General features: G+C 51.6%; 1 protein-coding gene across 1 annotated transcript in view; it reads left to right on the forward strand.

Moving 5' to 3' along the window:
- Positions 1 to 3,390: 3,390 nt before the first annotated feature.
- Positions 3,391 to 12,500, forward strand: part of LOC311317045 (DENN domain-containing protein 2A-like) — a 16,545-nt gene continuing 7,435 nt past the window's right edge. Inside the window, exons 1-9 of the mRNA XM_084448043.1 lie at positions 3,391 to 3,524; positions 5,255 to 5,326; positions 6,007 to 6,394; positions 6,542 to 6,981; positions 7,087 to 7,172; positions 7,536 to 7,627; positions 9,436 to 9,618; positions 10,411 to 10,504; positions 11,617 to 11,667. Of these exons, the coding sequence (XP_084304169.1) occupies positions 5,268 to 5,326; positions 6,007 to 6,394; positions 6,542 to 6,981; positions 7,087 to 7,172; positions 7,536 to 7,627; positions 9,436 to 9,618; positions 10,411 to 10,504; positions 11,617 to 11,667 (1,393 nt within the window). The 5' untranslated portion in view covers positions 3,391 to 3,524; positions 5,255 to 5,267. The remainder of the gene's footprint in view (positions 3,525 to 5,254; positions 5,327 to 6,006; positions 6,395 to 6,541; positions 6,982 to 7,086; positions 7,173 to 7,535; positions 7,628 to 9,435; positions 9,619 to 10,410; positions 10,505 to 11,616; positions 11,668 to 12,500) is intronic.

Here is a 12,500-nt window from a genome sequence, read left to right on the forward strand (position 1 = left end):
CCCTGTCTCTTTACCCATGTCTCTTTACCCATGTCTCTTTACCCATGTATCTTTACCCATGTCTCTTTACCCATGTCTCTTTACCCATGTCTCTTTACCCATGTCTCTTTACTCATGTCTCTTTATCCCTGTCTCTTTACCCATGTCTCTTTACCCATGTCTCTTTACCCATGTCTCTTTACCCCTGTCTCTTTACCCATGTCTCTTTACCCATGTCTCTTTACTCATGTCTCTTTACCCATGTCTCTTTACCCATGTCTCTTTACCCATGTCTCTTTACCCATGTCTCTTTACCCCTGTCTCTTTACCCATGTCTCTTTACCCCTGTCTCTTTATCCATGTCTCTTTACCCATGTCTCTTTACTCATGTCTCTTTATCCCTGTCTCTTCATCCATGTCTCTTTACCCATGTCTCTTTACCCATGTCTCTTTACCCATGTCTCTTTACCCATGTCTCTTTACCCATGTCTCTTTACCCATGTCTCTTTACCCATGTCTCTCTACCCATGTCTCTTTACCCCTGTCTCTTTACCCATGTCTCTTTACCCCTGTCTCTTTACCCCTGTCTCTTTATCCATGTCTCTTCATCCATGTCTCTTTACCCTCGTCTCTTTACCCATGTCTCTTTACCCATGTCTCTTTACCCCTGTCTCTTTACCCCTGTCTCTTTACCCATGTCTCTTTATCCATGTCTCTTCATCCATGTCTCTTTACCCTCGTCTCTTTACCCATGTCTCTTTACCCATGTCTCTTTACCCATGTCTCTTTACCCATGTCTCTTTACCCATGTCTCTTTACCCCTGTCTCTTTACCCATGTCTCTTTACCCCTGTCTCTTTACCCCTGTCTCTTTATCCATGTCTCTTTACCCATGTCTCTTTACCCCTGTCTCTTTACCCATGTCTCTTTACCCCTGTCTCTTTATCCATGTCTCTTTATCCATGTCTCTTTACCCATGTCTCTTTACCCCTGTCTCTTTACCCCTGTCTCTTTATCCATGTCTCTTTACCCCTGTCTCTTTACCCATGTCTCTTTACCCATGTCTCTTTACCCATGTCTCTTTACCCCTGTCTCTTTACCCATGTCTCTTTATCCATGTCTCTTTACCCCTGTCTCTTTACCCACGTCTCTTCACCCACGTCTCTTTACCCCTGTCTCTTTACCCCTGTCTCTTTACCCCTGTCTCTTTACCCATGTCTCTTCACCCATGTCTCTTTACCCATGTCTCTTTACCCTCGTCTCTTTACCCCTGTCTCTTTACCCCTGTCTCTTTACCCCTGTCTCTTTACCCCTGTCTCTTTACCCCTGTCTCTTTACCCATGTCTCTTTACCCATGTCTCTTTACCCCTGTCTCTTTACCCATGTCTCTTTATCCATGTCTCTTTACCCATGTCTCTTTACCCATGTCTCTTTACCCCTGTCTCTTTACCCATGTCTCTTTACCCATGTCTCTTTATCCATGTCTCTTTACCCATGTCTCTCTACCCATGTCTCTTTACCCATGTCTCTTTACCCCTGTCTCTTTACCCATGTCTCTTTACCCCTGTCTCTTTACCCATGTCTCTTTACCCATGTCTCTTTACCCCTGTCTCTTTATCCATGTCTCTTTACCCCTGTCTCTTTATCCATGTCTCTTTACCCATGTCTCTTTATCCCTGTCTCTCTACCCATGTCTCTTTACCCCTGTCTCTTTACCCATGTCTCTTTACCCTCGTCTCTTTACCCATGTCTCTTTACCCCTGTCTCTTTACCCCTGTCTCTTTACCCCTGTCTCTTTACCCCTGTCTCTTTACCCCTGTCTCTTTACCCATGTCTCTTTACCCATGTCTCTTTACCCCTGTCTCTTTACCCATGTCTCTTTACCCATGTCTCTTTACCCCTGTCTCTTTATCCATGTCTCTTTACCCATGTCTCTTTATCCATGTCTCTTTACCCATGTCTCTTTATCCCTGTCTCTCTACCCATGTCTCTTTACCCCTGTCTCTCTACCCATGTCTCTTTACCCATGTCTCTTTACCCCTGTCTCTTTACCCATGTCTCTTTACCCATGTCTCTTTACCCATGTCTCTTTACCCATGTCTCTTTACCCCTGTCTCTTTACCCCTGTCTCTTTACCCATGTCTCTTTACCCATGTCTCTTTACCCATGTCTCTTTACCCATGTCTCTTTACCCCTGTCTCTTTACCCATGTCTCTTTACCCCTGTCTCTTTACCCATGTCTCTTTACCCATGTCTCTTTACCCATGTCTCTTTACCCATGTCTCTTTACCCCTGTCTCTTTATCCATGTCTCTTTACCCATGTCTCTTTACCCATGTCTCTTTACCCATGTCTCTTTATCCATGTCTCTTTACCCCTGTCTCTTTACCCATGTCTCTTTACCCCTGTCTCTTTACCCATGTCTCTTTACCCCTGTCTCTTTACCCCTGTCTCTTTACCCATGTCTCTTTACCCACGTCTCTTTACCCATGTCTCTTTCTGACTGAATTAGACGGCTCTTAGAGCTACGGTGACGTCCTCAAAGTGATTGTTCAGTTGAGAGTGTGCTCCTCTAGTCAGTATCATGGTTCTTAGGGGGAGATAAAGGTCTGGACAAGGATAGACCCCCCCCCCTCCACAGTACCCTGGAACTGCTTTTAGAACACTGATGGACCACAGTAGGTCAACCTGGTGGACTGTCATCCTAATCTATATGGGTAGACCAGACTCAAACAGACAGAGTCATCCTAATCTATATAAGTAGACCAGACTCAAACAGACAGAGTCATCCTAATCTATATAAGTAGACCAGACTCAAACAGACAGTCATCCTAATCTATATGGGTAGACCAGATTCAAACAGACAGACGTCCTCTGATGATATGAGAAGGAGAGGAGCAATGTGACTGACTCTCTGGGGTGGGAGGGGAGAGGGAGGAGGGGAGGGGAGGAGAGGAGAGGGGAGGAGAGAGAGGAGGGGACACTACTAGTGGGAGAGGCACTGGGAGCCGAGGAGGGATGGGGTCTGGGAGACAGCGAGAGAGCGAAAGAGAGAGAGGGGGAGAGAGAGAGAGAGAGCGAGAGAGAGAGAGAGAGGGAGAGAGAGAGAGAGAGAGAGAGAGAGAGAGGGATAGCATTATCCAAATGGCCTTGCAGTTCCATTACATTAGTTTGTAACGTTTGATCTCTGCTAGCTTTTTGGGGACAAACTGTATCCATCCACAGTAGAGAGCAGAGCATAGAGGAGTGGATCACATCTTTCTGGAGCATATCCTAGTGGATCACATCTTTCTGGAGCATATCCTAGTGGGTCACATCGCTGTGGAGCAGATCCTAGTGGATCACATCGTTCTGGAGCAGATCCTAGTGGATCACATCGTTCTGGAGCATATCCTAGTGGATCCCATCCTAGTGCAGCAGATCCTAGAGCAGCACACGTGCTGTGGGAGTCATGCTTGTGGCTGTCGCTGTATCAAAGAGGATCTGTTCTGTGATAATGGCGTTTCCTGCTGCTGGTGGATGTATTGGCTACTGTCAGCAGACAGAGGTAAGGAATGGATCATGGACTTTGTTCATAATATGCTGACACGGCAATCTACAGTAATATTATTAAATGAGATGACCATAAGATATTACTCTGAGTGTGTGAACAATCAAGTGTGCCCGGGGCTTTTATATGAGGCTATGAGCCTGGTACTGTGGGCTATGGGCCTGGTATTGTGTGGGCCTGGTACTGTGGGCTATGAGCCTGGTACTATGGGGGCCTGGTACTGTGGGCTATGGGCCTGGTATTGTGTGGGCCTGGTACTGTGGGCTTTGGGCCTGGTATTGTGTGGGCCTGGTACTGTGGGCTTTGGGCCTGGTATTGTGTGGGCCTGGTACTATGGACTATGAGCCTGGTACTATGGGGGGCTGGTACTGTGGGCTATCTGATACTATGGGACCTATGGGTCTGGTAGTGTGGGCTATAGACCTGGTGAGCCTGGTACTGTGGGCTGTGAGTCTGGTACTGTGATTCTGGTAGTGGGGTTCTGGTGGTGGGGTTCTGGTAGTGTGGTTCTGGTAGTGTGGTTCTGGTAGTGTGGGCTGTGGTTCTGGTAGTGTGGTTCTGGTGGTGTGGTTCTGGTAGTGTGGTTCTGGTACTGTGGTTCTGTTAGTGTGGGCTTTGGTTCTGGTAGTGTGGTTCTGGTGGTGTGGTTCTGGTACTGTGGTTCTGGTACTGTGGTTCTGGTAGTGTGGGCTGTGGTTCTGGTAGTGTGGTTCTGGCAGTGTGGTTCTGGTATGGTGGTTCTGGTGGTGTGGTTCTGGTGGTGTGGTTCTGGTAGATTGGTTCTGGTACTGTGGTTCTGGTAGTGTGGTTCTGGTGGTGTGGTTCTGGTACTGTGGTTCTGGTAGTGTGGTTCTGGTACTGTAGTTCTGGTGGTGTGGTTCTGGTACTGTGGTTCTGGTAGTGTGGGCTGTGGTTCTGGTACTGTGGTTCTGGTGGTGTGGTTCTGGTGGTGTGGTTCTGGTAGTGTGGTTCTGGTAGTGTGGTTCTGTGTTTGATCAGAAGACGTTTCTGTAACATGTCACGGACACACTTCTGGAGAGGCTCAGGCCATGAACACATGCGGATGACAGAATGAGTATCTGAACACATACATGAACATGCGGATGACAGTACTAGTATCTGGCTGCTCTGTGTCTGCCCTGTCTTTGTCTCTGTTCTGTCTCTATATCTGTCTCTGTCCCTGTCTGTCTCTATATCTGTCTCTATATCTGTCTCTGTCCCTGTCTGTCTCTGTCCCTGTCTGTCTCTATATCTGTCTCTGTCTCTGTCTGTCTCTGTCTGTCTCTGTCTGTCCCTGTCTGTCTCTGTCTGTCTCTATATCTGTCTCTGTCTGTCTCTATATCTGTCTCTGTCTCTGTCTCTCTGTCTCTGTCTGTCTCTGTCTCTATATCTGTCTTTGTCTGTAGATGTCTCTGTCTGTCTCTATATCTGTCTCTATATCTGTCTCTGTCTCTGTCTCTGTCTGTCTCTATATCTGTCTCTGTCTGTCTCTATATCTGTCTCTGTCTGTGTTGTGTTTATCCGTGTGAACAGTCCTCAGGCCCATCAGGAGGAAGGGAAACGCAGGCTGTTATCAGAGGGCAGTGAGCTGAGGGACGAGGCCCTGGGGAGGGGATGTAGGGGATGAATTATCTCTTTTCTTTCTCCAGATTTCCCAGCGAGGTTTTGAACCTTCTCTCTGTCTTTCTCTGTCTCCCTCTCCCCTCCCTCCTCCTCCTCCTCTCCAGGAGTGCTGTAAGGATGTCTGCTGCTAGGAGGAAGACCACAGGACAGGGAAGACCCCATCAGACCGTCAACAGGTCAGCCACTGGGAGCCAGACACCCCTCAACCAGCTCAGCCTCCCCCAGACACCCCTCAACCAGCTCAGCCTCCCCCAGACACCCCTCAACCAGCTCAGCCTCCCCCAGACACCCCTCAACAAGCTCAGCCTCCCCCAGACACCCCTCAACCAGCTCAGCCTCCCCCAGACACCCCTCAACCAGCTCAGCATCCCCCAGACACCCCTCAACCAGCTCAGCCTCCTCCAGACACCCCTCAACCAGCTCAGCATCCCCCAGACACCCCTCAACCAGCTCAGCCTCCTCCAGACACCCCTCAACCAGCTCAGCCTCCTCCAGACACCCCTCAACCAGCTCAGTCAGGGAATCACTCCACCAGACCTCCAGCTTTACGTTTAGTTACTTATCAGAGCAGAGAGGCTCCCAGCTGCAGCAGAGAAGTCCCTCTTCCTGTAATGTGTTGGTAACAGAACAGTTGGCCCTGGTCCAGTGGTCCAAGTATGTGTTTATTTACTGAAGCTGTGGAGATAGTGGCTCCCAGGCCAGTCCTCTCCATCCCACCACCACGCCGTGGCCAACGGTCTGTTCACATCCATTTAGATCAATCAATCAACAGTACATATAAACAAGGGAAGACTAAAAAGGTTGAATGCATGTGTGTTATTTTCCGGTTGATAAGTTCCCAGTCCTGTCGTTTCAGGGTGCAGTGTTCTGGAGGTCAGAGGTCAGATCTGCTGGACCAGGAGGGAGCAGTGAAACTACCCCTCCTCCCCATAGACAACCTGACTCACCGGTCGGAGGGGGCAGCTGCCATGCAGGCTCAGAAAAGGATGAACTCTGGCCCCCAGCGGGCTGAGAGCTCATTGGCTGTAGGCCACCAAGCCAACATCAAAGACAAGATCTCTCAGTGGGAGGGGAAGGAGGCGACGCTGAGCCTGCCCCCGGGCGCCGCGACCCCGGCGAAGAAGAACCAGGCCGCCGCTATGCCGAAGCCCAGCAGGGAGAAGCTCAACCCTGGGAAGGAGAACATAGGAAATCTGGGGGATGTGCGGCCTACTAGCTCCCCTCTGGAGCCTGGGAGAGAGGAGGTGAGGAGAGAGGCGGTGAGGAGAGAGGAGGTGAGGAGAGAGGAGGTGGGGAAGGAGGAGGTGAGGAGAGAGGAGGTGGGGAAGGAGGAGTTGGGGAGAGAGGAGGTGGGGAAGGAGGAGTTGGGGAGGCCGGCTGGCGGGAGGCAGGAGCAGCAGGGCACCGAGGAGAGGAGAGCCGTGTTCACTCTGTTCAGGAAGCTGGAGGAGGCGATGGCGGCGGGGGCGGGCCAGGCTCCGTTAGAGCTGCCCGGGAGGTACTTCTGCCCCCCGGGGAGAGACCGGCAGCTGGAGGCCCGGAGGAGGGAGCTGGAGGCCATGATGGGGGGGCTGGGGAGGGACCAGGAGAACCAGGAGAACCAGGAGAACCTGTACACGGAACCGGGAGCCCTTCCTATCAACCCCGTCCCCAAGCCCCAGCGGACCTTCCAGCATCCCCCGCAGATCAACCCCCCAGGGAAGAGCCACCCGGGGGTGAGACCGGGGCGGGCCGGGAGGAACCTGCCCCCCCTGCCACCTGCCCCCCCCTCGCCTCCCCCGGACGGGAGCAGCAGAGCCAGGCCTGACAGGCAGAGAGACCGCGCCCACAGGTGGGAGGGAATCGCCCAAACCAGCCATTTACTCCCATAGAGGGCAGCTCTTTCCCCCTCTCTCTCTATTTGACCTCTTGACCTTTGTTTTCGCCCCTCCCACAGGAAGTTATTGGAGTTTGAGGACCCTCCAGGGCCCCTCCCTCCATTGTCGTCGGCGTCTCAGGACCACCACTACGAAGACATTCCAGGTAACGTCACGCTAGGCCAAGACTCTGGAGGCTGCTAGCCTGCTCAAGATGAGTCAGTAACTGCTGGGTTGCTGGTTATAATCTCTCTCTCTCTCTCTCTCTCTCTCTCTCTCTCTCTCTCTGTCCCTCTCCCTCCCTCTCACTCGTCCTCTCTGTCTCTCTCTCTCTCTCTCCAGACAGGATGTGTCTCTGTGATGATGTCATTTGAATAAATAATCTCACAGAAATAGAGACTATCTCCTGGGAAAGTAGCTAATTCCAGGCTTCTGTTTGAGAGGAAGTGTGTGGTTGTGGTATGGTTATAATCTCTCTCTCTCTCTCTCTCTCTCTCTCTCTCTCTCTCTCTCCATCCATTTTGGTCAGACTCTAAAGAGAACCCCTATGAGGACATAGAGGTAGACAGTCAGAGTTCCCAGCAGTCTCTGCCCTCCTCCCCAAGCACCAGCATCTCCAAGGTACCCAGGACAACCATAACCAACCCTGACCCAACCCTAAACCGACCCTAACCCAACCTTAACCCAACCCTAACCCAACCCTAACCAACCCTGATCCAACCCTAAACCAACCCTAACCCAACCTTAACCCAACCCTAACCAACCCTGACCCAACCCTAAACCAACCCTAACCCAACCTTAACCCAACCTTAACCCAACCCTAACCCAACCCTAACCAACCCTGACCCAACCCTAACCCAACCCTAACCAACCCTAACCCAACCCTAACCCTACTCAAACGTAGTATGTAGACCAGGCATTCCCAAACTGTGAGGCGGGCCTCCCCTGGGGGGCCCCAAAGAAATTCAGGGGGGGGGTTAGTTTAGAAAAAAAAGAAGAAGAAAAAACATGTTTTTTATGAATGAAAGGTGATTTTAAAGGTCAGAAGATCAAAATAAATAATGGGAGAGATGTTTACTAAATTTGTGGATAGTGCAGAGAGAGCCTCCCCCTGCAGGCATGTATTGTGCGAAAACGTCATAACGTTCACTAGCATCAGGTGCCACCGAGCTAACTTAGCTGTGTAACGTTATGGGCTAGCTAACGCTGCCTTGCATAATGGCCAAATTAAGGGGGTGGGGGGGGCATTGTTTTCAAAGGGGAGGCCCACATTGATGGAGTTTGGAAACCCATGATGTAGACCAACGCAGCAGGCTTCATGAAAACACTGGATATCATAGACCTCAGTAAAGCGAGTGGCAACAGCAATTCTATGTACCACTGAACACACACACACACACACACACACACACACACACACACACACACACACACACACACACACACACACACAGTAATTATTTCTTTCTCTCTCTTACGGTCACTCTGTTCTTCTATCCTCCTCTCATCCCACCTATCCTCCTCCTCCTCTCATCCCTCCTATCCTCCTCCTCCTCCTCCTCCTCTCATCCCTCCTATCCTTCTCCTCCTCCTCTCATCCCTCCTATCCTCCTCCTCTAATCCCTCCTATCCTCCTACTCCTCTCATCCCTCCTATCCTCCTCCTCCTCCTCCACCTCCTCCTCTCATCCCTCATATCCTCCTCCTCTCATCCCTCCTATCCTTCTCCTCCTCCTCTCATCCCTCCTATCCTCGTCCTCTCATCCCTCCTATCCTCCTTCTCCTCCTCTCATCCCTCCTATCCTCCTCCTCCTCCACCTCCTCCTCTCATCCCTCATATCCTCCTCCTCATCCTCCTCTCATCCCTCCTATCCTCCTCCTCCTCCTCTCATCCCTCTCCTATCCTCCTCCTCCTCTCATCCCTCCTATCCTCCTCCTCCACCTCCTCCTCTCATCCCTCATATCCTCCTCATCCTCCTCTCATCCCTCCTATCCTCCTCCTCCTCCTCTCATCCCTTCTATCCTCCTCCTCCTCCTCCTTTCATCCCTCCTATCCTCCTCCTCCTTTCATCCCTCTCATATCCTCCCCCTCCTCCTCTCATCCCTCCTATCCTCCTCCTCCTCTCATCCCTCATATCCTCCTCCTCATCCTCTCATCCCTCTCCTATCCTCCTCCTCCTCTCATCCCTCCTATCCTCCTCCTCCTCCTCTCATCCCTCCTATCCTCCTCCTCCTCCTCTCATCCCTCTCCTATTCTCCTCCTCTCATCCCTCCTATCCTCCTCCTCCTCCTCTCATCCCTTCTATCCTCCTCCTCCTCTCATCCCTCCTATCCTCCTCCTCCTCCTCTCATCCCTTCTATCCTCCTCCTCCTCCTCTCATCCCTCCTATCCTCCTCCTCCTCTCATCCCTCCTATCCTCCTTCTCTCAGGGCACCAGGCCAGGCTTCTTCGGGCAGAATTCTGGGAAACGTAGTTTGAAGCTGCTGGACCTGCGCAGGCCCCACCCTGCCTCCAGCGTAGGACTGGCCACGCCCCCCCAGCACAGCCCCCCCTCCAGCCCCGATAACCTGGCCTGGCCCCCCTACCAGCCGCTCCGCAGAAGGATCCCCACGGTGTGTGTGTGTGCGTGTGTGTGCGTGCGTCTGCGTGTAGATGTGTGGTATGTGTGTGTGTAGATGTGTGGTGTGTGTGTGTGTAGGTGTGTGTGTGTGTGTGTGAGTGTGTGTGTGTGTGTGTGTGTGTGCTTGTGTGTGTGTGTGTGTGCATGTGTGTGTGTGTGTGTGTGTGTGTGTGTGTGTGTGTAGGTGTATGGTGTGTGTGTGTGTGTGTGTGTGTGTGTGTGTGTGTGTAGGTGTGTGTAGGTGTGTGTGTAGGTGTGTGTGTGTGTATTTGTGTGTGTGTGTGTGTGTGTAGGTGTGTGTGTAGGTGTGTTTGTGTGCGTGTGTGTGTGTGTGTAGGTGTGTGTAGGTGTGTGTGTGTGTGTAGGTGTGTGTGTGTGCGTGTGTGTGTGTGCGTGTGTGTGTGTGTGTGTAGATGTGTGTAGGTGTGTGTGTGTGTGTGTGTAGGTGTGTGTAGGTGTGTGTGTGTGTGTAGGTGTGTGTGTGTGCGTGTGTGTGTGTGTGTGTGCGTGTGTGTGTGTGTGTGTAGATGTGTGTAGGTGTGTGTGTGTGTGTGTGTAGGTGTGTGTGTGTGTTTTAGAGAGTTTCAAGGAAAGAAAAGGAAACTCAAGTGAATATTTCATCTCTAAATCTCTTGCCCTGTAATTGGAGTGGATTCCTGAGCTGCTCCTACTGTTGGTGCCTGAGTCTTCTCCCTGTTGTTGACAGGTTGTGTTGAGGATCAATAAGGTTAGGTCATGTTGTTGACGGGTTAGGTGATGTTGTTGTTGTTGTTGTTGTTGACAGGTTGTGTTGAAGATGAATGCCATATTCCAGGCCAGGGTTGGGAAGAAGCGCCTGAGGAGAGTTTATCATCCAGCTGAGACCAGCTCAGGAAGAGGTGAGTCCAGCTCCGCCCCCTCCACACACTCTGCACCTATGAGGTGAGTCCAGCTCCGCCCCCTCCCCACACTCTGCACCTATGAGGTGAGTCCAGCTCCGCCCCCTCCACACACTCTGCACCTATGAGGTGAGTCCAGCTCCGCCCCCTCCCCACACTCTGCACCTATGAGGTGAGTCCAGCTCCGCCCCCTCCACACACTCTGCACCTATGAGGTGAGTCCAGCTCCGCCCCCTCCCCACACTCTGCACCTATGAGGTGAGTCCAGCTCCGCCCCCTCCACACACTCTGCACCTATGAGGTGAGTCCAGCTCCGCCCCCTCCACACACTCTGCACCTATGAGGTGAGTCCAGCTCCGCCCCCTCCACACACTCTGCACCTATGAGGTGAGTCCAGCTCCGCCCCCTCCACACACTCTGCACCTATGAGGTGAGTCCAGCTCCGCCCCCTCCACACACTCTGCACCTATGAGGTGAGTCCAGCTCCGCCCCCTCCACACACTCTGCACCTATGAGGTGAGTCCAGCTCCGCCCCCTCCACACACTCTGCACCTATGAGGTGAGTCCAGCTCCGCCCCCTCCACACACTCTGCACCTATGAGGTGAGTCCAGCTCCGCCCCCTCCACACACTCTGCACCTATGAGGTGAGTTCAGCTCCGCCCCCTCCACACACTCTGCACCTATGAGGTGAGTCCAGCTCCGCCCCCTCCACACACTCTGCACCTATGAGGTGAGTTCAGCTCCGCCCCCTCCACACACTCTGCACCTATGAGGTGAGTCCAGCTCCGCCCCCTCCCCACACTCTGCACCTATGAGGTGAGTCCAGCTCCGCCCCCCTCAATCAATGTAGCATCAATGTAGCATCTGTTACATCTATGGATGTATATGTACAGTAGTGTCTATGTAGCATCTACACATCTCTGTGTAATATCTACCGTATGTACATATCATCTATATATCTCACCTATGTATCTCTATGTAGTGCCTATGTAGCATCTACAGTATGAAGCATCTAGATAGCATGTATCCCTCTGTAGTGTCAATGTACAGTAGCATCTATGGATGTCTATGCAGCATGTCTATGGCCTCTCAGTGAGCTGTTTTGTTGCAGTCACAGATGAGAACAGCGACTCGGAGAGTGAAGCAGAAGACAGAGCCAGAGGTACGTCTAACACCCTAACCTGATCACCTAACATCACCTAACCTGAACCCTAACCCACCCCCACCTAACCACCTAACATCACCTAACCTGAACCCTAACCCACCCCCACCTAACCACCTAACATCACCTAACCTGAACCCTAACCCACCCCCACCTGCTCAGTCTGACATCACCTAACCTGAACCCTAACCCACCCCCACCTGCTCAGTCTGACATCACCTAACCTGAACCCTAACCCCCCCACCTGCTCAGTCTGACATCACCTAACCTGAACCCTAACCCACCCCCACCTGTTCAGTCTGACATCACCTAACCTGAACCCTACCCCCCCCACCTGCTCAGTCTGACATCACCTAACCTGAACCCTAACCCCCCCACCTGCTCAGTCTGACATCACCTCACCTGAACCCTACCCCACCCCCACCTGCTCAGTCTGACATCACCTCACCTGAACCCTAACCCACCCCCACCTGTTCAGTCTGACATCACCTAACCTGAACCCTAACCCACCCCCACCTGTTCAGTCTGACATCCCCTAACCTGAACCCCAGTCGATTCACTTACTCTGGACTAATGTACTTATTGGTTATGTCTCTCTCAAATGTTCAATACTGTGCAAAAGTCTTAGGCTGCCACCAAAGAAAATAATGTTGTAAGCTTTTTATCTGGGCAGTAAGTGTTTATTTGCTTGTAAAAACAATAAATAACATTGGAATAAACACAAATAAATGTTAATACAAAAAAAGTAATAAAAATATCTTAAGAATAAAAAATATCAGTAGCTGTCCATGGTGTGGGTTGACCATCTGAAGAGAATCTGAGACACTCTGTGA

Source organism: Borostomias antarcticus, assembly GCF_949987555.1.
Source record: "Borostomias antarcticus genome assembly, chromosome: 13".
Taxonomy (NCBI): Eukaryota; Metazoa; Chordata; class Actinopteri; order Stomiiformes; family Stomiidae; genus Borostomias; species Borostomias antarcticus.